Genomic DNA, 27470 nt, shown 5'->3' on the forward strand with positions numbered 1-27470 from the left:
TGGGGTGGGCGGTCCGGTCCGAGGGGCGTCCCTGGTCCTGGTCCGATGCCGCCTCATCTTCTTGCAATGTCGTCCTCCTTCTTGCTTCATGTGGATGATGCGTCCCTACGTCATCCACACAGTCTCCACGGCATCGCGCTCCTGCGCAGGCATACTTTTCTGCCCTAACGAGGGTAGAGCAAAGTACTGTAGTGTGCATGCGCAGGAAAAGGCCAAAGAGCCCTGGAACATGCGCACTGAAGTACTTTACTCAGCCCTAGTCAGGGCACAGAAGTATGCCTGTGCAGGAGCGGGATGCCAGGGACACTGTGCAGATGACGTAGGGACGCGTTATCCACATGAAGCAAGATGGAGAACGGCATCGGAAAAAGAAGGGAGGCGCCGGACCAAGACCAGCGACGCCCCTCATACCGGACTGCCCCCAGGTGTGTATAATAAAAGCTCTTTTTCTTGTCTTGCAGGTTGGGTTGAGGGCTTATATACAGCATTATAGAATGTTGTATATAAGGCCTGAAAGGTGGTGGCCGTATCTCATGTTGATCAAACCTGGTGACAGGTTCTCTTTAAGATGTTGCATCATGTCATGCATCTGACTTCTAGTACATGTTTATGTGTATATATGATCATGCTTCCTTTACTGAAGTATGCATGACACAGATTAGCAGTATGGATATTCATATAAAAACACACAAATCCATACAAGATGTCTGATCTTGGTTTGAAGACTAAAAAGCAACAAATAGTGCACATAAAAGTTTTATTACTTTCCATACTGAAACAAATGAGCCTTTATTGTAATCAAAATATATGATGTGATTCTTACGGTACACACACATATTAGCTATAGCTGTATACCATTCACAGGTGAAATAAATAACATTATTTTGTGGCAATGCAAGCTGTCATTGGACACTCAGTTCCTGAAGCTCATTCGTTGAGGCAGGAAAAATGGGCACACAAAGATGAGATCTACTTTTACCTGGGCCAAATAGTGAAGGCAAGACTGGGTCAGAGGATCACCAACATGGTAAGTCTTGTAGGGTGTTACCAGTAGCTAGTAGTTAGTGCCTGCCAAAAGAAGTCCAAAGAAGAGCAGCTAGTGAATTAGAAAAGGTTCCTGGGTGTTCAACACTTACTGATGAGTATGAGGAGTGAATGCTAGCCTTGTCTGGTCCAGTCCCATAGAATGGCTACTGTAGCACAAGTTGCTAAAAATAAAAGTTAATGATAGACACCTTAGCGGTCTTGTAGTGTCTATACCTCAATTGGTTGGAGCTGTTTTGGTGGCAGATACATAATATTAGTCAGATGGTTTTAACATTACTAGTTTTCATTAGCTGGCTTATACAAGAACACCAAAGATCTACAAAATGCATGAAATATCATATATAAAAAGTGAAGGTTCACCCTGTGGCCACCAGATTGATTACTGCTTGCATTCTGTTGTAATGTGTTTATGCATTTGTATGAATGAAACATGTATCTATTGACAACTGTCATGTGCTTCTACTTCATGATTACTGTAGTACTTATAAAGTATGACAATAAAATGACAAAAAGGGTAAAATAATTTGTACAAGAGAGTCTGTCACCTAAAAAATGCTATTTACTTTAGATATAGTGGTAATTTGCAGATAATGCATGGCTACCTTACTGGAGCAGCGGCTGCAGGCAGAAAATGAAGTAACATTCTCCCAGCAGCTGTTCGCTTCCAGTCATCAGGGCAGTGCAGGGGGCTGTAACAGTCACTGCATACTGTACAGTGATCACTCCTTGGCACAGTGATTGGCATTCGGCTCTGTACACACACACACTGCAGAGCAGGTTGTCAATCAAAGTGCCAGGGGAGTGACTCAGCGCACTTACTGTGAAGTGAGCAGTAACTGTAATCGCTCCCTGCACCTTCCCGATGGCTGGAAGCAAGTGGCTGAGGGAACAGTATAATTTCATTTTCTCCTTGTGGCCACTGCTCCAGTAAGTCTGCTAGACTGGATTTATAGGTCAACAAGCTGTAGGGGGACAAAAGTGCACAAGACCATCGGGTGATACACTTTTGGGTGCGAGGAAAGTAAAGGGAAGGTGCTCTCCTGAGCAGGTTGTGTGCAGGCACCACTCCTCCGCACACAAGAAGACATCAGCTGCTGCCTGGCTGGGGATGATCTCCTCCAGGATAGTCAACCAATTTGGACAATAAAACGATATCAGGCTGCGCTGCTGTAATGAAGAACCCTTAGGACCAAGATGAGTTGAACATTCCACTGGCAAATTACCACCATATCTGAAGGTAAATTGCATTTTTGGAGGTGATCGGTTCCCTTTAAATACTACTACATTCTTGCTGAGATTCGTTTTATGCTATTTAACATTCCAACAGTTGCTCCTTCCTAACAGAATACAAACTGTCCCTTTGTCATTTTTCACTGTTGCTCATAAAAATGACCTTTTGTAAGCTGCTAGGAAGCCAGACACATAGTTATCAAAGCTATATACAGTATATAGCACTTGCATCTGTGCCTTGATGCCTAATTGGGGCCTGAAGGCCCCTCTAAAACTTAAGAAAGCACAAATATTATAAAGAATAAGGTGGGCGTACTTTTACATACTTTTTATTTAGGGGTTAAGTTATGCCTTTTTAATCAGGCACCGAGAAGCATCCTATAAGACTAAAAATTATGTGATAATTCTTAGCAAGACTGATTAAGCCTAAGCTTGCTAAGTAAATTCATTCTCTGTGGTGTGAAAAAGCCAACTAATGGTGAAAATACACAGTACATAGGAATTACTGTCTTTATTTATGAAAACTAGTGCAGGTAAACCAGAGGAGTACATCTCTTAGCGACCAATCAGATATCTGTATTCTAAGATGTTCTACCATAACCTACATGAGTATAAAATGATCGTCATGGATCCCTATGATTCTGCTATTTCAGTTCATTTAACCCACAATTCATCCAGGGTTCGCAGCCTTGATGATAAAAATGTGTAAAAGCGACCTATCGCTAATTTCATGCTATTTTAATGCGTTTGACTATTTTCTTATATGTTCACAGATGGGTTTCCAAATGTTTTCGCCTGATTTATTACTGTATTTGCGACCTTTCAAAAAGTGGTAAGATTAGGCACAAATGTACTCCTACTATATGTTCACCGCCTCCCTCCTCTATCTTCCCCTTCCCCTGAAAATGATCATACAATCTTTGCAACATTTTGTGAACTGTGCAACTTTTAAAGCTAAAAAGTTGCAAAGAAGGGTAAAGACAAAGTTGCACAAAATTTATGAACAGCCATTTTCACGAATTTGGCGCAAAAAAATTGTAACGCATACCGCAAGATAAAAAAAAGGAAACCTGACTTAAAATAAACCGCAAATGATGAATCGGGGCCAACAAGTCTGTCCTTATTATGTTGTCTATATGTTTGGTTTTGTAAAAAACTGATAGTCAACAGAATGAAAAGATAATAAGAATTTCTTTTAATGTGTAAAGTTCACAAAGTCTTTAGAGTCAGCTGAAATGGAAGCAGCATACACCATAGAAAAGGCACTTTAATTCACTTTATCTCTAATATGTATAGTATAAGAGTAGTACAAAACACACAACTGTTCCTAGTAGTAAGTCTTCAGAGACAGAGAAGGCACAATATTCCTCTTTTGGGATATTAATAATGGAAGCACTTGGACTTGCTCCTTGCACATATATCTTGATTTACAGTTGTATTTTACCCAGTTATGTGAATAGATTTGTTTTATGTACATTATATTTTATAATGTTTATTTCACTTTATAATTCCAAATATTTCTTAAGATAGTAGGACATGTTACTCTAATTGAATGGAACAGTGAATGAACGCAAATAACACATCTGGAGGGTCCACCATTGTGTTCAGAAATCAAGCACAGTAGATGGTATATTATGGTTAGTACTACTATATATAAGGCAGAAGCAGGATTTAATTTGCAGCAGTTATTACATAAATATTCTGCACCATGAAATCATTTTTCAGGTTAGATTTTACAGTGTATTATGGTCATAGCAAAATATACATTATTAGAAGTGGCATAGAATCTCACAATACAAAGTACATATATCCCAGAAAAAGGCTGGTCAGGCAGTGCATGGATTGAAGAATGAAAACTTTTTCTATATATATTTTTAAAAGCATGTACTACACACTATCAGGTGATGTCATAGACGACCAAAATCATTGTCATTCACTATATAGCAAACTTATGTTTTACAGTATGTTAGATATCTGATATAGAATTTTTATTATTAAGCAAGAATTGTGTCCGTTAGCTTTTTTTCACATAGGTATCACAGGAGTGCTGTTAAGTATTCTTATTAACATGTCAGATATCCATTTTTTCGGTGACACTGAAAGATCGATCACATATAACCTTGTAAGAATATTTCATTTAGGTATAATATGGCCTCGAGCCAGATCTTCTTTACAAAGTTGCAACTCTAAACTAGGCACAGAAATCATAAAAAATGGAGTATACTGAAATCAGTAACAAAATATAGTTATTTACATTTGTAGCCTTTTTTTTTTTTGCTATTGCTTTACTTTTTCCAAAATAACCTCAATGAAAAATCTACTAGTGTTACTCATCAATACGGCAGAATATTTTCACCAAATAATACTTTTACCATCAGACAAACTGTTTTGTAACATGATCATGATTTAACATGTAAGCATATCATATAATATGTGTATAAAATAAAAAAACTGCGCCAACAAAATGACTCTTGGCCGATAACACCTTTAGACAAAATTCTCCTATACGGATACAAACTTGCCCCAGAGGACACACTTTAGTGACTTTTTGATTTTATGACAGTGCTCATAAAATGTTGATTTTAAAACTTACACGTAAATTCTGACTATCTGCACTTTGTTAAGTGTCACTTATATTTCTTTGCGCAAAGAAATTTGAATAAAGCTGAACATCTTGCCTATGGCTTCAAACAGTGGGTCAAAGAACGTGTGGATGCAGATGGAGTAGATTCGGCTGATGCATTGAATTTCGATCATGTAACTTTTTATGCATGGCACAACTGCCCAGATATGCAGGAATGACAGAATTGCAAAGTAAATGCCCCAGATTAGCGCCAGTGGAATGCCCAAGATTGCAGACAGCAGGCGGTAGAACCAGTATTTTGTCACAGTGAAGGTGGTGAAGCTTGCCTTCCAGATGCCATCAAAACTGTGTGTTCCCTCAGGCTCAGCAATCACATCTTCAAAATCAATCTAAACATGAAAGATTAAAGTGTTAAATACTGAATAAATTAAATAATCACAGTATACAATATTTATGATTTTCCAATCAATAATACCTTACTTTAAGTTTTCTGCAGATGATGTATTGCTACAAAGCATTCCATTAATAAAGCAACTTTGCAAATAATATTGATCAATAATTTCCCCCTATTCTATGTCTACAGCGCTCATTCAGGTTTTTTTTTAAGTCACAGAAATCATAAAAAATGGAGTATAATGAAATCAATAATAAAATATAACTATATACATTTGTTACTTCTTTGCTGTTGCTTTGCTTTTTTTTTTTATCTTGTGGCATTCTTTCTCATTTTTGGCTCCAAATTCATAAAAATGGCTCAAACAATTCATAAATTTTGTGAAATGTCATGAAATGTTCTTTTTTCTGTCTAACCATTAGAGCAAAAAGTTGGACGTTTTGCAAAATGTTGGAAAAATTCCTTGATAATTCCTGGTTTGCATAAAATAACTACAGGAGGAGACAGGAATAACTTTTTGACAAATTTTGTGACTTTTCAAAAACTCGCAAATGATCAATCAGACAAAAACATCTGGAAACCAAAAACCCCATCCACAGTGAAGAACTAAAATAAAGAAACCAGGCAAACACATATAAAATAGACTTTCAAAAAGGCTCAAATGGAAATATGACTTTGGTATAAAGCAAAAAAAGTGGAAAACATTAAAAACCATGATGAAAAAAATGTGCATATACAATAATGAATTTGGCCTTATGTGTCTTGATGGTGACATGTTATCGAGCTTCATCTGCTTCTTTCCTATATATAGAAGAAGAGGGTCAGATGGAAGGGAGTAATGCAGGCTGCAGGATCGGACTAGACAGAATTTGTCTTTAGTCTTTATCACAGAGTCACAAAGACCAATGTATCCAACATCATGGAAAAAATCTAAGCAAAAATATCTGCACTGCTTTAAGTCCACAAATTTATAAAAATATCCCTGGTTAATTTATAAACTGCCCTATGGTAATCAGAAGATTTCAAGTTCCCATCTATACTCTTAAAACAAGATGTGGCTATACAGAAATTAGCTTCCAATATTCATGTTCTCATGTCTCCTAACTGTCATGTAGTGACTAGGGACTGTGGGCACCTACCTGATCCCTCGAGCTAGGGGGCGCCCTAGTAAATCCCTGTCCCCCGGATTACCCCGGAAGATGGAGACGCCAGGGTCACATACCTTGCTATGATCCTATCTTAAACTTTATCTGATCCCTCCCTCACCCAGGGGAGGTATAAGGCTGAAGTTTATAGGAGTACACTAACCAGACAGACAGAGGTAAACAGGCAGGGATGAACTAAAACTACAATCATACAAATATACTCACAAAACAACAGAGTGGAACACAGGGGAGGGATAGGTAGGAGAAACCAAATAGGAGAGAATGAGGATAAGCATGCAAACCAACTCCACACAGAAATCTCCAGAACAACTCTCCAACTGCCTACTCCAAACACTGAGTATTTGCTCCAAACCTAACCAGGCAGTAAGAACTATCACTGTCAACTGAACTGATTAACCCTTGCAATGTCAGAGCCAGGAAAACCTGCACTGTTTAATAGGATGGTGAAGCTGCTCTAATCAGTGCAGGATTTCATGTGACCAGACGCTGCAATCTTCTGGCCCCTCTCCGTTGCTGTATCCCCGTGACACTAACTTTACCTTTTTACTATCCAACTTGATTCTAAAGTAAGATTGCAATGACACTGGCTTGGAAGACGTAGACTTATAGATGCAAAAGTGTAAATTCTCTAATGATAGTCACTATCTGTTGAAAATATTTGGGGCCGGGCGGCAAAAATAACCCATTTTGTTCAGATAAGAGTGTCTACTTCGTAGTAATGATTGAGCAAATATATTTAGTCTTCTACATCAGCTTTTAATGTCTTGTAGTTATAAAATTTTAATTTCTCTAGGAAATATGTTAATGTTAAAGTTTGGTCCTAGCACCAGAAACATAAAGTAAGTAACATTTTCTTTTATCTTGACAGATGAGTAAATACAATATCCGTTGATAAAGTTAACACATATACAAACTGGTCAGATTGTGTTCACATTCTTTCTCTAGTGAGAACTATTTCAAAGGTTACAGAATTGCCAATCAAATTATACAGCTAGAAAAATCATTAAATTCGTATAGCCATAATAATCTGCAAAGTTAGCTTCATCTGATATTAAATAAGTAAAATTATATCGCAAATAAAATTGCAAATAAGCCGCTGTTACACATGGGAACTACTTTCTCCAGCAAATGAATTTCCATCCAATTTTTTAGCTACATCTCTGATGGACCGCTCCAGAATTTACATATATATTTTCCTCCCATCAAATCCTTAGTTTGATAATATTTTTCATGATGAATTACAGAAATGAGTATCCTTCAGTTAGTTAACGAAGATGGTCTAAGGGCCTCACCTCAATCAGCAGAGGTAGTAAGTCATATGTAATCAGAATAAGACGACACATTTTGCCCATCAGCAATGCAAGGGATCTTAGTAAAATTATTTAAGTTTGATGGAGAAATGGAACAGTATAAAACAAGCTGCTATATTGGTTAAGGAAGCTGTCATTTCCTCGGAATGACATCAAAGGGAATCTTAGATGAATTATTTCTCAGAATTGCTACTGATGTTTTATTAGTATGAAAGTTTTACATTTTTCAATTTATTAAAAAAAAAAAATCCTAATAACATTCAGACATTCTGGGCCATCCGAAAATGTCATCTGCATTTTAATATCCACTTAATGGAGCGGAGTAAGTCAATTCCAAAAATAAATAAATAAAAACTTATATTTACTTTAGTAGTAATTTACAAATTATTCAGTCAGCCCATCTGTGCCGAATATTTAGTAATCATGTGACAGTTGTAAAAATTAGTTAAGGTTTGAGGTAAGGAAATTTTGGGGGATTATGCAAGGTTGGCAATCAAATACAGTTACTCAAAAGACCACTCAAAACCATATCTTATGAGTGGTTATGTAGTATATACATAAAAGAGAATAGAAGCTAGTCTGCAGTACCCAGCAGCGGCCACTAAACAGTGTACTGAGCTGGCTATTCCACTCCATCGATAGGGGTGCTAAGTGTTCCACCCCAATTGAGCTTATATTGATGGCCTACCTTAAAAATAGCTCAATATAAAAGCAGTGGACAACCCCTTTTAATGAATGATGCCTACACTGATGGCATCTGAGATTACATCAGGACTTCTCTGTAAAGACAACATATGCTGAAAGCTTAGTTTAAATATTCAATTTCTATATATATACAGTACTGTGCAAAAATGTAAGCAGGCATGGAAAGTAAGAAATGCAAAGTGAATGAAAAATTCAGAAATCTAAATCCAATAAATATTTAGTGTGACCACACTTTGCCTTTAAAGTAGCATCAAAGCATCAATTCTTCTACGTACACTTGTAAATAGGTTTTGAAGGAACGCGGAAAGGAGGTTGTGCTAAACACCCAGGCAGATGCTTATCCATCATGGAAGGGAAGCATTGGATTAGCTCCAAATTTATTTTGCAGCAGAGAAACGACCACATGAAATGCCTACAGTCAATAAAATTGAGAACTATCTTCAAGGTAAAGAAGAACAAGGAGTCCCTGAAGTGATGATATGGCCTCCACAGAGCCATGACGTCAACATCGATAAGTCTGTCTGGGATTACATGAAGTGACAAAAGAATTTGCACAAGCCTATATCCACAAAAGATTTGTGGTTGGTTCTCCAAGATGTTGGGAGCAAACTCCTTGCCAAGTTCCTTCAAAAACCGTGTACAAGTGTAACTGGAAGAACTGATGCTTTGATGCTGTTTTGAAGGCAAAGGGCGGTCACATGAAATATTGATTTGATTAAGATTTCTCTTTTGTTCATTTACTTTGCATTTTGTTAAATTTCAAAAATAAACTATTATCACTTCTAATTTTAAAAGCATTCTTACCTTGCAGCATTTTTTGCACACATGTGTACATATATCTCTTTGGATTGCTATGGAACTTTAAATAGAAAGGCAAAACTTAATTTTTTCAATACTATATTTAAAGGGGTTTTATAGACCCTAATGGCCAAAAGCAGACGATGTAATAAAGCAAGAACCTGTTGTCCATCATTATATCTGGCACCAGTACATGCCCTCTGGTCTTTGTTTATTTGTCACAGAACATCATTGCCGCAGCCAAGTAAAAAAAAAGATTATGGCAGAGCACCAGAGTGGTGGCACTGGCATAGAGGGGATAAGTAGGCAAGAATAGGTTCTTTTGCATTTAGCCAAACTAATTTATGATTTTGTACCACCCTTTGAAGTGTTGTACAGCACTGGATAATATAAGTTTTGCCTTTTTTAAAAACTTAAACCCCTTCTGGAAAGAGTGATAAGAAATACGTCTGCTTTAAAGAAAATTAATACTTAAAAAACTCTTTATTTTTCATTGACATTCTGCTGTCATAGTTCATTTCAATGTCCCCAACTACACAAATGACTCAGATGATTTAATAGCTATGTTATTACATGCATACACATAGGTTACTGCCATTACCGTTCTGCAGATACAAATCCCAAAGCTGACTCCATTTCTACTCAATAACTAGCACTGTACAATAGTGCTCTTTTGCCTGTCCATACATGTTCCCATCCATTATCCCTGTGACACTGAGAACGCAGATCTGTTATTACAGGGGAAACCCAGTCAAAATATTCTTTAGATGTCATAGATAGCTATGAAGATGAGATTTGTGAAGGCTATGATCTCAGACCACCACTGTTTTCTAGAATGAAAAAACTTTACAAAGAACTAACACCGACTTAATACGCAGTATAGAGCAGGAGGATATGAGCAGACTGATATATAGTTTTGTGGAAAAGGATTTCATATAACCTGTAAATTATTCATTCAAATCCATGCTCTTTCTATGTTTAGGAGTCCAGTGGGAGGTCCTAGTCTGTGCCTAATAGCCTCTTATGTATAACTGTCCATACAGATAGCTGTCAATCACTAAGATAAACCGCCCACTGGACCCCTAAACATAGAAAGTACGGATGTAAATGTATAAATTACAGGTGATATTAAATCCTTTCCCACAAAACTATATATCAATGTACCCAGCTCCTCCTATCCTATAACATGCAGTGATAGGTTCCTTTAAGGAGTGACATAACAAAGCATAGAGCCCAGGATTTTTTTTTACAGTCCTAATACATTACACAACTGTGTAAACTAAACTTTCTGTCTTATCACTGGGAATATACATGTTACATGATGGCCCATACCCAGGAATTGTCTTAATCTGTGCAACAAGGGATAAGGAAACAGAGGAAGACTTAGACATAGTCATAACGGGAGCTGATTGTTAGTCTTTTTTTAAACAATTGCTGGCTAATGATGAAAGAAACTGTAAAGTTGTAGCTCCTGTAACCAATGACTTCCTCCATTTTTTGTTTAGGGCTTTGTTGTTTCCTCCATATCTCATTTTCATTTTATTGTAAGCAGACATTAAAAAGAATTGGCAATGACCATCCTTCCTTCGCATAAATCACTCAGCTGGAAGCATTGTTTATTAGAAAATGCCAAGTAACTTCTCAGAGATGTTTCTCCTCATATAAATAAATATATTTCTAAAGGTGCTATTGACATGAAATTGTCTCCAGATGTCGGGAACAACCCATCCAATCCACACAGGCAAAGAAATCAAACCATAGATGCTTACTCAAATGTAATTAATACTTCATACAAAAGCCTTTGTTGGTGATGACAGCTTCAAGGCACCTCCTGTATGGAGAAACTAGTCGCAGGCATTGCTCAGGTGTGATTTTGGCCCTCTCTTCCAGACAAAAACACTTCAAATCCTGAAGGTTCTGTGGGCTCCTTCTATGTACTTTGAGCTTTAGGTCCTTCCATGAATTTTCTATTGGATTCAGGTCAGGCTATTGGCTGGGCCATTCTAGCAGCTTTATTTTCTCTCTCTGAAACCAATTGAGAATTTCCTTGGCTGTGTGCTTGAGATCATTGTCTTGCTGATCCACCCTCGCTTCATCTTCATCATCCTAGCAAATGGCAGCAGATTTTTATCAAGAATCTCTCTGAGCATTTGTCTATTCATCCTTTCTTCAATTATATGAGGTGTGCCAGTGCCATATGCTGAAAAACAGTCCCACACTATGATGATCCCACCGCCAAACTTCACTTTAGGAATGGTGTTTTTAGGGTGATATGCAGTGCCTTTTGGCCTCCAAACATGGCGTATTAAGGCATCCAAAGAGTTAAATTTTGGTCACTTCTGACCAGACTATATTCCCCCAGTAATTCACCGGCTTGTCTAAATGTTGTTGAGCAAACTTTAACTGTGTTTGAACAAGCTTTTTGTTCAGTAAGGAAGTCTTGCGTAGTGAGCGTGTATATAGGCCATGAAGGTTGAGTGCATTACTTATTGTATTCTTTGAAACAATTGTACCTGCTGATTCCAGGTCTTTCTGTAGTGCTCCACAGATGGTCCTTGACTCTTGGACAACTCTTCTGATAATTTATTTCACTCCTCTGTCTGAATTTTTACAGGGAGCACCTGGTCATGGCCAGTTTATGGTAAAATTATGTTCTTTCCACTTCCGGATTATGGCCCTATTAGTGCTCACTGGTGCCTTCAGTAGTTTAGAAATCCTTCTGTAACCAATGCCATCAGTATGTTTGCAACAATTAGGTTGTGAAAGTCTTGGGACAGCTCACTGGTTTTACCCATCATGAGATGTTTCTGGCACCTAGGTAATGATACACTTTTTATAGGCCATTAGTTGAACTAACTAATATTATTTTTCACTAAGTGGCAGGATTGCTTTCTAATTACTGATAGATTTCAGCTGGTGTCATGACTTTCCATGGCTTTTTGCACTTCTCTTTCTTCATGTGTTCAATACTTTTTCCCTGTGTCAATTTCTCATTATTACACGTAACTTAATTTATGGACATATGCAGTTTGATTTCTTTGCCTGTGTTGATTGGATGGGTTGTTACCGACATCTGATGAGAATTTCATGTCAATAGCACCTTTAAAAATATATTTACTTAGAAAATTGGTGACATGTTCAATAGTTATTTCACCAGCTGTACACATATATACAGCATGTACATACATATTTCTCTCTACATATATAGGCATATGGATACATTTCGGCTATGGCATGCATACAATGATGCATCCTTTTTAAGTGTTTTAAGGTGTTAATAATTTCTAGTGTACAAAAGGTTACAGTGGACGTCCTCCTTTGCTAATGGCTCTGCTTTGCTTTCTTCTGAGTAAATATGAGAAGAAATATGTTGAACTAAGGTTATATTTACATTTGGAGAAGAACAACAATGACCAAAAATGCAACATGCTGATACATGTGGGTTTGGTGAGATCAATGGCAGTGTCCTTTTTATACAAGCATTTGTTGGAAATGTGAAAAATTGTGAAAGCAGCACTATATGCATAAGACACAGTTTTTGCATGCCGTTATCATGGCATTTTCTCAATTGGATGAAAAATGATTTGAAATACATCATGTATACAGCATCAAATGTGGGTGTGTTTATGTGTGTGGTGGTAGGCAGAGATATAGCGATACTATTAATGGGCATATCAACACTTCAATATTTATATTTTTAATTATTTTGTACAGTTTATGGTGTTACACTGGTCTTATGGTGAGCAAAGTATTACTACATGTTGACGAAGTGGGCTGCATTATGGATGACTATAACAAACTCGCTAGTCTGGATATACTGCTACTTGCAGTTCTTATAAACTAAACCTGAGACTATCTAATGCGTTCTTTTTTTGAACAGATATACCGTGACCTAATTAATTCTTACTATATTTGCCGGCATTAATATCTATGTGTTTGCACTATTTTCTATCTTTGTCACTATCTTGATATTTTTGTGTCTGGTTACGAGGATACGGTAATAGGGATATAAGGGACACCGATGTTGAGCGGGGGCGCCACGCAGTACAAATTAGGTTGCCAACCAGAAAGAGAGAGACTAAACAGGGATGGATAGGGTTGAGATAGGTCCATACTTCCTTTTGGCAGTGGTGTCTCTTACCCAATTGTTCTTTAACAAACCTATTGAATTTTTGTCTGTTATATGTGCTATGAATTGTTTAGTTCTTTTATGCTTTTAATAGTATTCAATAAAAGTTAATTTTTAGGAGTCTAATATCTCTTTTCTAGTTGTTGAGCAAAGTATTCCCCAGCATGGCACATAATGCGGAATTTAACCCAAGCTACAGAAAATTACTTTTGCCACTGTTCACTGCAATAAACGAGAAGTGGCAAAGAACATTTATTAAATAAGTCGCACATGAGGTTAAAAAAGTTGCTTGAGTGCAGAAAAGGGCAACAATTTTTGTATACTTTTTAATAGACTTTCAATTGTTAGTTTAATTGCATTATGGTTATTTCTTATTATTTATTTGAAAATAAAAAAACACCTTTTCGTCTGGCACAAAGAACAAATTGAGAGATAGCCACCATTTTTTCTTGTAGCACAGTGGGGCCAACTGGACAACTGCTCAGACACACAAAAATGAACAGCTGCTCAACTTGTGTGGTTGCACATCCTTGTTCTATGTCCACGTAGTCAGTTAACCGATTGCCTCCTCAAACAACACTCCAATATGGATCATAGACAGGTCACCAAGTGTAGTAGATACGCTATACTATTCATCCAAAGCACAGCCTCAGGACCTCATGCATGGAAATATTCATTGATCATTAATATAGTGGTCATGTAGGTCATAGGGAGCTGAATAAAATGATGCTTTGATATCTGTGATCCAATGTTTTATTCTGGAGAAATCCACATTTTTCTTATATGTAAATGAGCTGTTATGATCTATGGGCCGAACATAGATCTCCCCGAGAATCTGTCTCCAGAGATTATTGTAAATGAAAGGGGGAGTTACCAGTGTGAAACATGTAGATCAGGAGATCAGACTGTCAGTGACTACATGTCTCACACTGCCATCTTTCATGTAAAATAGGCTCTGGAGGCAGATTCTCATACAGATCAGTGTCCTTCAGTGTATTAATGGCTCACTACATATAAGAAAAAAGTGGATTTCTCTGGAATAAGACATCAGATCGCAGATATCAAGGTATCATCTTATTCAGCTTCCTATGACCTACATGCCTATATTGATGGCTGAGGAGAGTTAATCCTACTGAAACATATCCTATGAAGGGTATTAATGGCACACTTCTGACAATGCGTTCTGTATTTGATTCAATACTACATTTTATGGAAATATTAATAATAATTGAAGATTGCCATTTTTGAAATCCTGAAGATGTGCTCTAGTTATAGATTTTTTTGTGTGTGTTATAGACTTTTTCATCTGGCCATGGATCTGTTTCCAAATATGCGTTACAATCAGTGCCACGTCCATCCATGAGCTAATGACAAGTGACAGATTATCTCTTCATTTTGATGTGAGTCCATCTGGTCTATAACCAGCACAGAACATCAGTATAACTATCCCCTTCCCATAGTCACAGCTCAGCAATGACTCCTCCATCCCATATTATTTCCCACTCACAGATCTGGCCTGAATCCCAAAAATAAATGCTGGGGCCTGGGAAAACGGTCAAGCCACCTTAACATCATGTTCAGAAGTATTCAGTCCAGTACATCATAAATATTGCTTTACAAGTGCAGATGAAATGATATATACGTGCTTACATTACTCCTCATCTGTTTTATCTTGTTTTAGTCTTGCAGCTCAGTGCTTGGCAGATTAAAAGCCGTCCAAGGTCTTGTCATAGATTTGAAGGTCTGATGTAAATGTCATTTTACGCAAACATTCGAATAAGAACTGGATCAGAATTAATATGGAAAAAAATCTTTCACTCCAAACTAGGACAAAGTTTATGCCAACCATCCACAGCTTTGTCATCCAGTGTACATAAAGCAGAGCTCCTGCGTCTTACAACTAAATATTAGGATGTAGATGGCCACTAGTTTATTGTACTTCAATCCCTCTACTCACGTGCATTTCATTACTGTCCTACAAGGTTCAGGAAATGCTCCATTTAGCTGGATCTTATAAGATCTGGAAAGAAAGATGATCATATACATATACATAATCTACAACTATAGGTGGTGATGAAAATCATCCATTATACTGCAGCCGGTATTGTTGTATACATGCATGTGTCATTTTTTGTATTTAGTCTAAAACATCATATATGCCTCTGCTTTAGCAATTTGAATGATGAAAAAATTAAAAAATACCCTTTTTAGGATCCATAAAATATAAACGAAGGGTTAATGTGGACCTATAAGATTTAATATGCATATTGAAGCGGTTGAACATCTTAGACATGTTTAGCATATTATTTTATTATTATGTGTTGCTTATATAGCACCATCATATTCCTCAGCGCTTTACAGACATTATCAGCACTGTCCCCATTGGGGCTCACAATCTAGATTCCCAATCAGTATGGAGTGTGGGAGGAAACCCAAACAAACACAGGGAGAACATACAAACTCCATGCAGATGTTGTCCTTGGTGGGATGTGAACCCAGGACCCCAGCGCTGCAAGACTGCAGTGCTAACCACTGAGCCACCGTGCTGCCCATCTACAGAATATTCCATGACTGTATGATAAATGGGGTCCCACCTCTGGGGGTCTACCTCATGCCACTGGGAATGGAGAGAGACATTTATGTCATCAATGTGTGAAATTGGAAAAACTCTAAGTTGTATAGAGCAGCTGTTATTTCTGGTGAATCTCGTCTTGGGTGATTCAGGGAGGGAAAAAGAATTAACTAAAAAATCCACCATGAACAATGCATTTTTCCTTGGAGAACAGACATCTGAGAGAACCCGACCCCCACCCCACATCAGATACATTTAAGCTTGTCTGTGGATTTAGTAAAAAAAAAAGAAAGACAGCAAAGTCTGCTGAGAGAAAGGAAAGAAAGTTACCCATTAGAGAGTTCTAGATTTGCCAGACAGTGCCTAAAATGTTCGGGAATCACAGTTGTTCCGCCTTCAGTGGTGATTACACTTTATTTCATAATTTTCTTTAAATTATCCTCAATTAGACAATAGCTGATTACAAATGATCTTTTTTATAAAATAAAAATCAACTCATGGATTTTATGACCTCCAGTCGAAAGCAAAGATTTTACTTGGAAGTAGCAGTTAAAGACTGTCATATAAACCAATAATACACATGAAAATAAGCAACTTTGTAACATATATTATCAAGGAAATCTGCTTCTTTCTCCTCCAAAACTGATCTTTAATTCTCAATTCATAAGTAAAATGTATCTTCAGTGAATACTGATTTTTCCATTACTGAGATAGGAGATGACAGTTGGTGCTAATATAATTCTAAGGAGAACTGTAACTGTTATTTCAGGAGAACTTGAAGCAGAATGTCTTCAGCTCCTTCCTCCTCCCTCTCCATAGAATCTCATGGGCACCAACTGTCATCTCCTATCTCAATAATGGGGAAATCTGTCTTCACTGAATACAGATTCCACATATTAACTTTGAATTGAGAGTAAAAGATTAAACTGGGAGGAGAATGAAACGGATTTCTCTGATATGATATATTACAAAGTTGCTTATTTTCATGTGCACTATTGATTATGAAATAAAAATTAGAACAGCAGTTCATTTTGAATAGATGGTTATTCGTTGTTCCTATTGGTAACAGGTGATGGGAGGTGAAGTACAATTTTCCAGTGATCTGTAAACTTTTTGATATATTTTTAATACACAGTATAACGAAATCTAGCAATCTAAATAGGGCTGCATTTTTCCAAGCAATTTGAAGTTGACATAATTGGATATTTACTGTTCTACCAGATTAGACAATTTACTGTCAGTTTACCCTGTGCTGTTGAAACATTGCCCATGACCTGTAAGTGCCAAATTCATTTCTTATCGTCTTCCATACAGAATGAAACACTTTCACCTTAAGCTGTGATGGAATGTTCCTCCTTTCTATTCTAGATTAGAAGTTTATCAGAAGACAAGCGCAGAAGAAAAATTCTTTCAATGTTTTCATAAATAATATTTTTCTTAGCAACAATGTGAAACGATATAAACTATTGCATAGTGAAGAAGGCTTACTGAAATGGATCCTTACCCCAGCAGAGCTGAGTGTATCAGGACAGCCTTCTGTAAATAACTAGTACAAAAGATTTCTCAGACACTTACCGTATTTATCGGACTATAAGACGCACTTTTTTCCTCCAAAATTTTATAGTCCGAATGTTGGGGGGGGGGAGCGGCAGCGGTGGAGGAGCGGGGCATACTAGGATAGGGATTAGGGGTGCCATGCATACCAGGACAGGGATGATGGGTGCCACGCATACCAGGATAAGGATGAGGGGTGTCATGCATGCCAGGACAGGGATTAGGGGTGCCATGCATGGCAGGACAGGGATGAGGGGCGCCATACATGCCAGGACAGGGATGAGGGGTGCCATGCATACCAGGAGAGGGATGAGGGGTGCCATGCATACCAGGAGAGGGATGAGGGGTGCCATGCATACCAGGATAGGGATTAGGGGTGCCATGCATACCAGGATCGGGATGAGGGGTGCCATGCATACCTGGACAGGGATGAGGGGTGCCATGCATACCAGGACAGTGATTAGGGGTGCCATGCATATCAGGATGGGGATTGCTGTGCCATGCATACCAGGACATGGATTAGGGGTGCAATGCATACCAGGATAGTGATTAGGGGTGTCATGCATACCAGGATAGGGATTAGGGGTGTCATGCATACCAGGATGGGGATTGCTGTGCCATGCATACCAGGACATGGATTAGGGGTGCCATGCATACCAGGATAGTGATTAGGGGTGTCATGCATACCAGGACAGGGATGAGGGGTGCCATGCATGCCAGGACAGGGATGAGGGGTGCCATGCATACCAGGATAGGGATTAGGGGTGTCATGCATACCAGGATGGGGATTGCTGTGCCATGCATACCAGGACAGGGATTAGGGGTGCCATGCATACCAGGATAGGGATGAGGGGTGCCATGCATACCAGGACAGGGATGAGGGGTGCCATGCATACCAGGGCAGGGATGAGGGGTGCCATGCATACCAGGATAGGGATTAGGGGTGCCATGCATACCAGGATAGGGATTAGGGGTGCCATGCATACCAGGATAGGGATTAGGGGTGTCATGCATACCAGGATGGGGATTGCTGTGCCATGCATACCAGGACAGGGATTAGGGGTGCCATGCATACCAGGATAGTGATTAGGGGTGTCATGCATACCAGGACAGGGATGAGGGGTGCCATGCATGCCAGGACAGGGATGAGGGGTGCCATGCATACCAGGATAGGGATTAGGGGTGCCATGCATACCAGGATAGGGATTAGGGGTGTCATGCATACCAGGATAGGGATTAGGGGTGCCATGCATACCAGGATAGGGATTAGGGGTGTCATGCATACCAGGATGGGGATTGCTGTGCCATGCATACCAGGACAGGGATTAGGGGTGCCATGCATACCAGGATAGTGATTAGGGGTGTCATGCATACCAGGACAGGGATGAGGGGTGCCATGCATGCCAGGACAGGGATGAGGGGTGCCATGCATACCAGGATAGGGATTAGGGGTGCCATGCATACCAGGATAGGGATTAGGGGTGTCATGCATACCAGGATAGGGATTAGGGGTGCCATGCATACCAGGATAGGGATTGCTGTGCCATGCATACCAGGACAGGGATTAGGGGTGCCATGCATACCAGGATAGTGATTAGGGGTGTCATGCATACCAGGACAGGGATGAGGGGTGCCATGCATGCCAGGACAGGGATGAGGGGTGCCATGCATACCAGGATAGGGATTAGGGGTGTCATGCATACCAGGACAGGGATGAGGGATGCCATGCATACCAGGACAGGGATTAGGGGTGCCATGCATACCAGGATAGGGATGAGGGGTGCCATGCATACCATGACAGGGATGAGGGGTGCCATGCATACCAGGATAGGGATGAGGGGTGCCATACATACCAGGATAGGGATTAGGGGTGCCATGCATACCAGGATGGGGATGAGGGGTGCCATGCATACCAGGATAGGTATTAGGGGTGCCATGCATACCAGGACAGGGATGAGGGGTGCCATGCATACCAGGATAGTAATTAGGGGTGCCATGCATACCAGGATAGGGATTAGGGGTGCCATGCATACCAGGATGGGGATTGCTGTGCCATGCATACCAGGACAGGGATTAGGGGTGCCATGCATACCAGGATAGGGATGAGGGATGCCAGGACAGGGTTGAGGGGTGCCATGCATACCAGGATAGGGATGAGGGGTGCCATACATACCAGGATAGGGATTAGGGGTGCCATGCATACCAGGATGGGGATGAGGGGTACCATGCATACCAGGATAGAGATTAGGGGTGCCATGCATACCAGGACAGGGATGAGGGGTGACATGCATACCAGGATAGGGATTAGGGGTGCCATGCATACCAGGATAGGGATTAAGGGTGCCATGCATACCAGGACAGGGATTAGGGGTGCCATGCATACCAGGACAGGGATGAGGGGTGCCATGCATACCAGGACAGGGATGAGGGGTGCCATGCATGCCAGGACAGGGATGAGGGGTGCCATGCATACCAGGACAGGGATGAGGGGTGCCATGCATATCAGGATGGGGATTGCTGTGCCATGCATACTAGGACAGGGATTAGGGGTGCCATGCATACCAGGATAGGGATGAGGGGTGCCATGCATACCAGGACAGGGATGAGGGGTGCCATGCATACCAGGATAGGGATGATGGGTGCCATGCATACCAGGAGAGGGATGAGGGGTGCCATGCATACCAGGATAGGGATTAGGGGTGCCATGCATACTAGGATAGGGATTAGGGGTGCCATGCATACCAGGATGGGGATGAGGGGTGCCATGCATACCCGGAGAGGGAGGAGGGGTGCCATGCATACCAGGAGAGAGATGAGGGGTGCCATGCATACCAGGATAGGGATTAGGGGTGCCATGCATATCAGGATGGGGATGAGGGGTGCCATGCATACCCGGACTGTGATGAGGGGTGCCATGCATACCAGGATAGTGATTAGGGGTGCCATGCATACCAGGATAGGGATTAGGGGTGTCATGCATACCAGGATGGGGATTGCTGTGCCATGCATACCAGGACAGGGATTAGGGGTGCCATGCATACCAGGATAGGGATGAGGGGTGCCATGCATACCAGGACAGGGATGAGGGGTGCCATGCATACCAGGATAGGGATGAGGGGTGCCATGCATACCAGGATGGGGATGATGGGTGCCATGCATACCAGGATAGGGATGAGGGGTGACATGCATACCAGGACAGGGATGAGGGGTGACATGCATACCAGGATAGGGATTAGGGGCGCCATGCATACCAGGATAGGGATTAGGGGCACCATGCATACCAGGACAGGGATTAGGGGTGCCATGCATACCAGGACAGGGATGAGGGGTGCCATGCATACCAGGACAGGGATGAGGGGTGCCATGCATGCCAGGACAGGGATGAGGGGTGCCATGCATACCAGGACAGGGATGAGGGGTGCCATGCATATCAGGATAGGGATTAGGGGTGCCATGCATACCAGGATGGGGATGAGGGGTGCCATGCATACCAGGATAGGGATTAGGGGTGCCATGCATACCAGGACAGGGATGAGGGGTGACATGTATACCAGGATAGGGATTAGGGGTGCCATGCATACCAGGATAGGGATTAGGGGTGCCATGCATACCAGGACAGGGATTAGGGGTGCCATGCATACCAGGACAGGGATGAGGGGTGCCATGCATACCAGGACAGGGATGAGGGGTGCCATGCATGCCAGGACAGGGATGAGGGGTGCCATGCATACCAGGACAGGGATGAGGGGTGCCATGCATATAAGGATGGGGATTGCTGTGTCAGGCATACTAGGACAGGGATTAGGGGTGCCATGCATACCAGGATAGGGATGAGGGGTGCCATGCATACCAGGACAGGGATGAGGGGTGCCATGCATACCAGGATAGGGATGAGGGGTGCCATACATACCAGGATAGGGATTAGGGGTGCCATGCATACCAGGATGGGGATGAGGGGTGTCATGCACACCAGGATAGGAATTAGGGGTGCCATGCATACCAGGACAGGGATGAGGGGTGCCATGAATACCAGGATAGTAATTAGGGGTGCCATGCATACCAGGATAGGGATTAGGGGTGCCATGCATACCAGGATGGGGATTGCTGTGCCATGCATACCAGGACAGGGATTAGGGTTGCCATGCATACCAGGATAGGGATGAGGGGTGCCATGCATACCAGGACAGGGATGAGGGGTGCCATGCATACCAGGATAGGGATGAGGGATGCCATGCATACCAGGACAGGGATGAGGGGTGCCATGCATACCAGGATAGGGATGAGGGGTGCCATACATACCAGGATAGGGATTAGAGGTGCCATGCATACCAGGATGGGGGTGAGAGGTGCCATGCATACAAGGACAGGGATTAGGGGTGCCATGCATAAAAGGACAGGGATGAGGGGTGCCATGCATACCAGGATGGGGATGAGGGGTGCCAAGCATGCCAGGACAAGGATGAGGGGTGCCATGCATACCAGGACAGGGATGAGGGGTGCCATGCATATCAGGATGGGGATTGCTGTGCCATGCATACAAGGACAGGGATTAGGGGTGCCATGCATACCAGGATAAGGATGAGGGGTGCCATGCATACCAGGACAGGGATGAGGGGTGCCATGCATACCAGGACAGGGATGAGGGGTGCCATGCATACCAGGATAGGGATTAGGGGTGCCATGCATACCAGGATGGGGATGAGGGGTGCCATGCATACCAGGATAGGGAAAAGGGGTGCCATGCATACCAGGACAGGGATGAGGGGTGACATGCATACCAGGATAGGTATTAGGGGTGCCATGCATACCAGGATAGGGATTAGGGGTGCCATACATACCAGGACAGGGATTAGGGGTGCCATGCATAGCAGGACAGGGATGAGGGGTGCCATGCATACCAGGACAGGGATGAGGGGTGCCATGCATGCCAGGACAGGGATGAGGGGTGCCATGCATACCAGGACAGGGATGAGGGGTGCCATGCATATCAGGAAGGGGATTGCTGTGCCATGCATACTAGGACAGGGATTAGGGGTGCCATGCATACCAGGATAGGGATGAGGGGTGCCATGCATACCAGGACAGGGATGAGGGGTGCCATGCATACCAGGATAGGGATGAGGGGTGCCATGCATACCAGGATGGAGGGGTACCATGCATACTAGAATGGAGGAATGCCAGGCATACCAGGATGGGGATGGGGACCACATATAAAAGGAAGGGGGGGCATATATACCAGGATGGGGGATATTGTCAGAATTGGGGGACATTACCCCTATACCAGTGTCAGCAGCCCCTTAAAAGTGCATCATGACCACATTTTTTGCTTACATTTTTTTTTTTTCCTCCTCTGAAACCTAGGTGCGTCTTATGGTCTGGTGCGTCTTATAGTCCGAAAAATACGGTATATGGCCACAGAAATAAAAGGCTGTGGGTTCTTGTAAAGAAAAGGAAAACTCTGCAAATATATCAGCTTGCTGATTTGCAGATCACCAAACTTATGTAACAGAATCATATTTTCTCAGTTTAGACCAATGGGGACTTAAAACATGGATCCCCATCTTAAAATAGTTAACTGTCTAATGGCAAGGGTCTAAAAGTGGTTAAAAGAAGCTATACTTACCTCACCGATCCCCTGTCACTCCCGTTTCAGTGCTTACTGGCTACTTCTTGGTTCCATCTTGACACACAGGAAATGCCATGAACAATCCACCCAGCCAATCTCTAGCCACATCGGTGAACCACCCCTGTCAGTGATTGGTTAAGAGGAGATTTTCTGGCATTTGCTGCCTGTAAAAATTGGACCTATAGGACTTTGGTAAGCAGTAGAACAGGAGTCACGAGGGATTAAAGTATTTATCCAGGACCATCATATTTTTTCTACTATGCACCTAAAAACTAACTGGCAGGTAGTTGCTAACAGTTTAGAAGGTGCGGGCCCCCTCCTCTCCCCCACACACACCTGATGTATCACGTGACATGTCACATGATCCCCTGTGATAGATCATGTGATAGTTCACGTGAAATTAATTTGGCACAATATTAATATATTAATTATAATATTTTTTTTACATTAATTGTATGACTTAATATTGAGCACAATTAAGTATGCTGACATCCCCTATATACAGTATGAGACCCTACACACAATATGAGCTACCATAATCCTCCCATACACAGTAGGAGGCCGCACGGTGCCATCTATACACAGCGGGAGGCCGCACGGTGCCATCTATACACAGCGGGAGGCCGCACGTAGCCGTCTATACACAGTGAGAGGCCACACGTAGCCATCTATACACAGCAGGAGGCCGCACTTAGCCATCTATAGACAGCGGGAGGCCGCACGTAGCCATCTATACACAGCGGGAGGCCGCACGTAGCCATCTATACACAGCGGGAGGCCGCACGTAGCCATCTATACACAGCGGGAGGCCGCACGTAGCCATCTATACACAGCGGGAGGCCAAACGTAGCCATCTATACACAGCGGGAGGCCGCATGTAGCCATCTATACACAGCGGGAGGGAGCACGTAGCCATCTATACACAGCGGGAGGCCGCACATAGCCATCTATGCACAGCGGGAGGCCGCATGTAGCCATCTATACACAGCGGGAGGCCGCACATAGCCATCTATACACAGCGGGAGGCGGCACGTACCCATCTATACACAGCGGGAGGCTGCACGTAGCCATCCATACACAGCGGGAGGCCGCACGTAGCCATCTATACACAGTGGGAAGTCGCACGTAGCCATCTATACACAGCGGAAGGCCGCACGACGCCCCCCCAGAGACAGTGGGAGGCCGCACGGTGCCCCCCCAGAGACAGCGGTAGGCCACACGGCGCCCCCCTCATAGACAGCGGGAGGCCGCATGGCGCTCCCCCCAGAGACAGCGGGAGGCCGCACGGCGCCCCCCCAGAGACAGCGGGAGGCCGCAAGGCGCCCCCCCAGAGACAGCGGGAGGCCGCATGGCGCCCCCCCCAGAGACAGCGGGAGGCCGCACGGCGCCCCCCCAGAGACAGCGGGAGGCCGCACGGCGCCCCCCCAGAGACTGCGGGAGGTCGCATGGCGCCCACCCAAGAGACAGCGGGAGGCCGCATGCAGTCATGCACACACACAAACATATACAGACATATACATACACGCATAAACACATTTGAAACACAAAAATACATATAAAAAGACATCGCACAATGATATTTGCCTGCATACACACACACACACTCACCATCCCCCGGCTCCTGTCATCCAGATCCTCTCTGGTGGTAAGTAGCAGTGCAGGGCGCGCACTGCGTGACGTCACACTAGCAGACACGGCCGCGCACAGGGCCGTGTCTCCTAGCTGTGACACGGCGGGCCAGCAAACAGGGAAGTTAACAGGTGCAGTGCTGGCCCAGCTGAAGAAGAAGCAGCTGCTGGGAGAGCGGTCCGGGGGCCCCCACCTCTGACTGCCGGTTTGTGCCACGGTGACGCACATATTATAATGAGGGCGGTAGCCCAGACTGCCCTCATTATAATCTGCCTATGGCGCCGCTCCGACTGAAACGGGAACGCTACCGGGGAGAATAAAGTACATTTTTTCCCTGCAACGTTAGGCTAAATGCAGGCGCCAACAAGCATAATAACTCTATTAACCTGCAGATAAACCGCATATCTGCAGATTAATAGTTTTTTTCTGGGGACAGGTTGCCTTTAAGACTTTTACCTTCCCAGTTAGAACAATTGAATTGAATAAGAGGAGTGTTTTGTTAGATAAAGACAATTTTTAAATAAGAGTGTTATAATCAGAAGATAAATGATAAATTGCTCATCGCTATGAGTCTCACTAATGGAAACACCACCAGTGCTGAGAACGATGCTATGAAGTCCACCATGGAGCAATGCACACCACCACTCCATTTATTGTCTATGGGGTTGGCTAGATAGCTGAGTACAGTACCAAAGCTATATGTGGCAATCCCATAGGCAATGAATGAAGATGATAAAATAATGGATTGAAATAAAATGGAAATAACCCTTTAAAAGTAAAAATAATTTTGCCGCCATATTGCATAATGTAATCTTGCATGGATATAGCTAGTGTTAAGTTCTATTCATTCATACAACCTTGCTTTGACGTCTTTGAAGGAATTTTTCTTGTGTGCTTGTAGAAGTTCTTTCATATATGTCAAACTATATTTCAGCCATAGTTTTCTTTTAAAATGACTCAGTTGCCATTTTTTTGCTGTAATCACTTACACCTACTTGTTCCAACTCTCTGCAGAGCTTCATCTATATGAGTAGAGTTTTCCCAAACAGTTGTTAGGCAGCTGCAGGCAAGAGTACTGGATTTTTTAGTTGGAACTTGAATCAATAGGAAAGAAACTATCCCAAAAAAATCAAAATAGCATAATGTGTTTATGGAAATTTAGTAATGAAAAACAGTTTGGTGGAAAAAGTTTTACACGAAACAGAGCTAACATTGCAGCTTTTAACTTCATGCAAAAATATGAAATCCTTTAAGGCATAGGGAAATTTGTAACAAAAAAAATCAAATAGTAAGCTAGCATGCTCGGGTATATAAAGGGCTTTATGTAATGTAGTAAAAAGTATAAAATACCAAAGATCATCAACTGCTCCAACTTACTAAGAAAAAATCAGTGTTAGACACATACGTGTGCTGAGATACTTCTGAATTATATGATAATTTCTCCATAAACTTTTATGGGCCCATCATATTGTATAGGGAGAACCTTTAAGCATGCGTGTAGGTAATATACCCCATCGCCCATTCTTGGCTACATTAAAATGCATAGACCCTCTTCTAATGAAGTGTAACTCATATTAATTGATCCTTTACTGAAATTACCCTATCGTATAATAAAGGTATTGAAAACAAAATCATGAAACAAGGGGCTAGTGAAGTGATAATTCGTATGTTATGTGACAGAGTCACTGGTAGGATCTATGAGGGGAGGTATGTGTCACACAGGTTGCTAGCCTGTGTGAACTGAAACCAATAAACTTTCTGCCAGCAGGTTATATACTGGAGGGTTAACTCATTTAAAGGGTTTGGTTTTATGGGAATGACATAGATATGGGAGGAAAGTCATTTCCCCTACCTCCCCTCAGAGTGTGGCTGAGCAGGGTGAAATGGTCAGTCAGCTTTGTTTCTGTGGAGTGTGTGTGATCTGGAGAGTGAAGCCTCCAGGCTGTGTTTGGGTGAAACCAGAGAGCATCACCAGAGGACTGGTGTTGCTGAACACTTCACTATGCTACCTGCAGCGGGCAGGGCCTCCCTCAGTATTGGACTCTGTCATACCTTATCTTTTGTTTTCCCGTTAACCCCAAGAGGGACTGTTTATTTTTATGGGACCCTGCTGGAGTTTATGCTGCACAATAAACCTGCAGACAGTTTACCCAAACCGTGTGTCCTGTGTCTGCCTCCGGAGAGCTGAGCAAGTCGTCTTGCCACAGTTACTTGAGCCAGCAACACAGTCGTATGTTGTTTTAAAGGTTTTCCAGTAGAGAAAATTTTTTTAACAAAAGGCTCACAGTGGTTTAAAAAAAAAAAGCAATATTCACTTTAATAAAGGGGTTATAATATATATATATATATTTTTTTTTTACTATGGGCCTAAGAACTAACAGCCAGGTAGTTGCTAACTACCGGCCTGTTGTGCCCGGTGCTGATCACTGCTGACTCAGAGCAGTTACGGATCGGAAGAATTCAGCGGTTTTCGCAGATGTCATGTCGACAGAACAGTGGCTTCTCATCCACTCTACTTTGTTGAAAACACTTGACTGCCGATGTCAGTCTAATTGACAGCTGGCTCCCCGCAATTAGGGAGCATGGAGCCGGCTGTCAATCAACATGACGTCTGCAGTCACACCGGAAGAAGAGCTGTTCTGTTGACGTGGATTATACAGTGCGGGACTGGTGACAGGTTCCCTTTAAATGAATTGTGGCTGAACACAATAATTTTGTCAAAACAG

At 42.2% G+C, this 27470-nt stretch overlaps 1 protein-coding gene across 2 annotated transcripts in view; it reads right to left on the reverse strand.

The window, feature by feature from the left end:
- Positions 1 to 740: 740 nt before the first annotated feature.
- CAV1 (caveolin 1) overlaps positions 741 to 27470 on the reverse strand; it is a 95383-nt gene continuing 68653 nt past the window's right edge. For both annotated transcript variants that reach the window (XM_073651915.1, XM_073651914.1), the window contains exon 3: positions 741 to 5250. In XM_073651915.1, the coding sequence (XP_073508016.1) occupies positions 4909 to 5250 (342 nt within the window). In that variant the 3' untranslated portion in view covers positions 741 to 4908. The remainder of the gene's footprint in view (positions 5251 to 27470) is intronic.

This window comes from Phyllobates terribilis, unplaced genomic scaffold (assembly GCF_046119375.1).
Source record: "Phyllobates terribilis strain yellow unplaced genomic scaffold, ASM4611937v1 Scaffold_11__3_contigs__length_659146591, whole genome shotgun sequence".
Lineage (NCBI taxonomy): Eukaryota > Metazoa > Chordata > Amphibia > Anura > Dendrobatidae > Phyllobates > Phyllobates terribilis.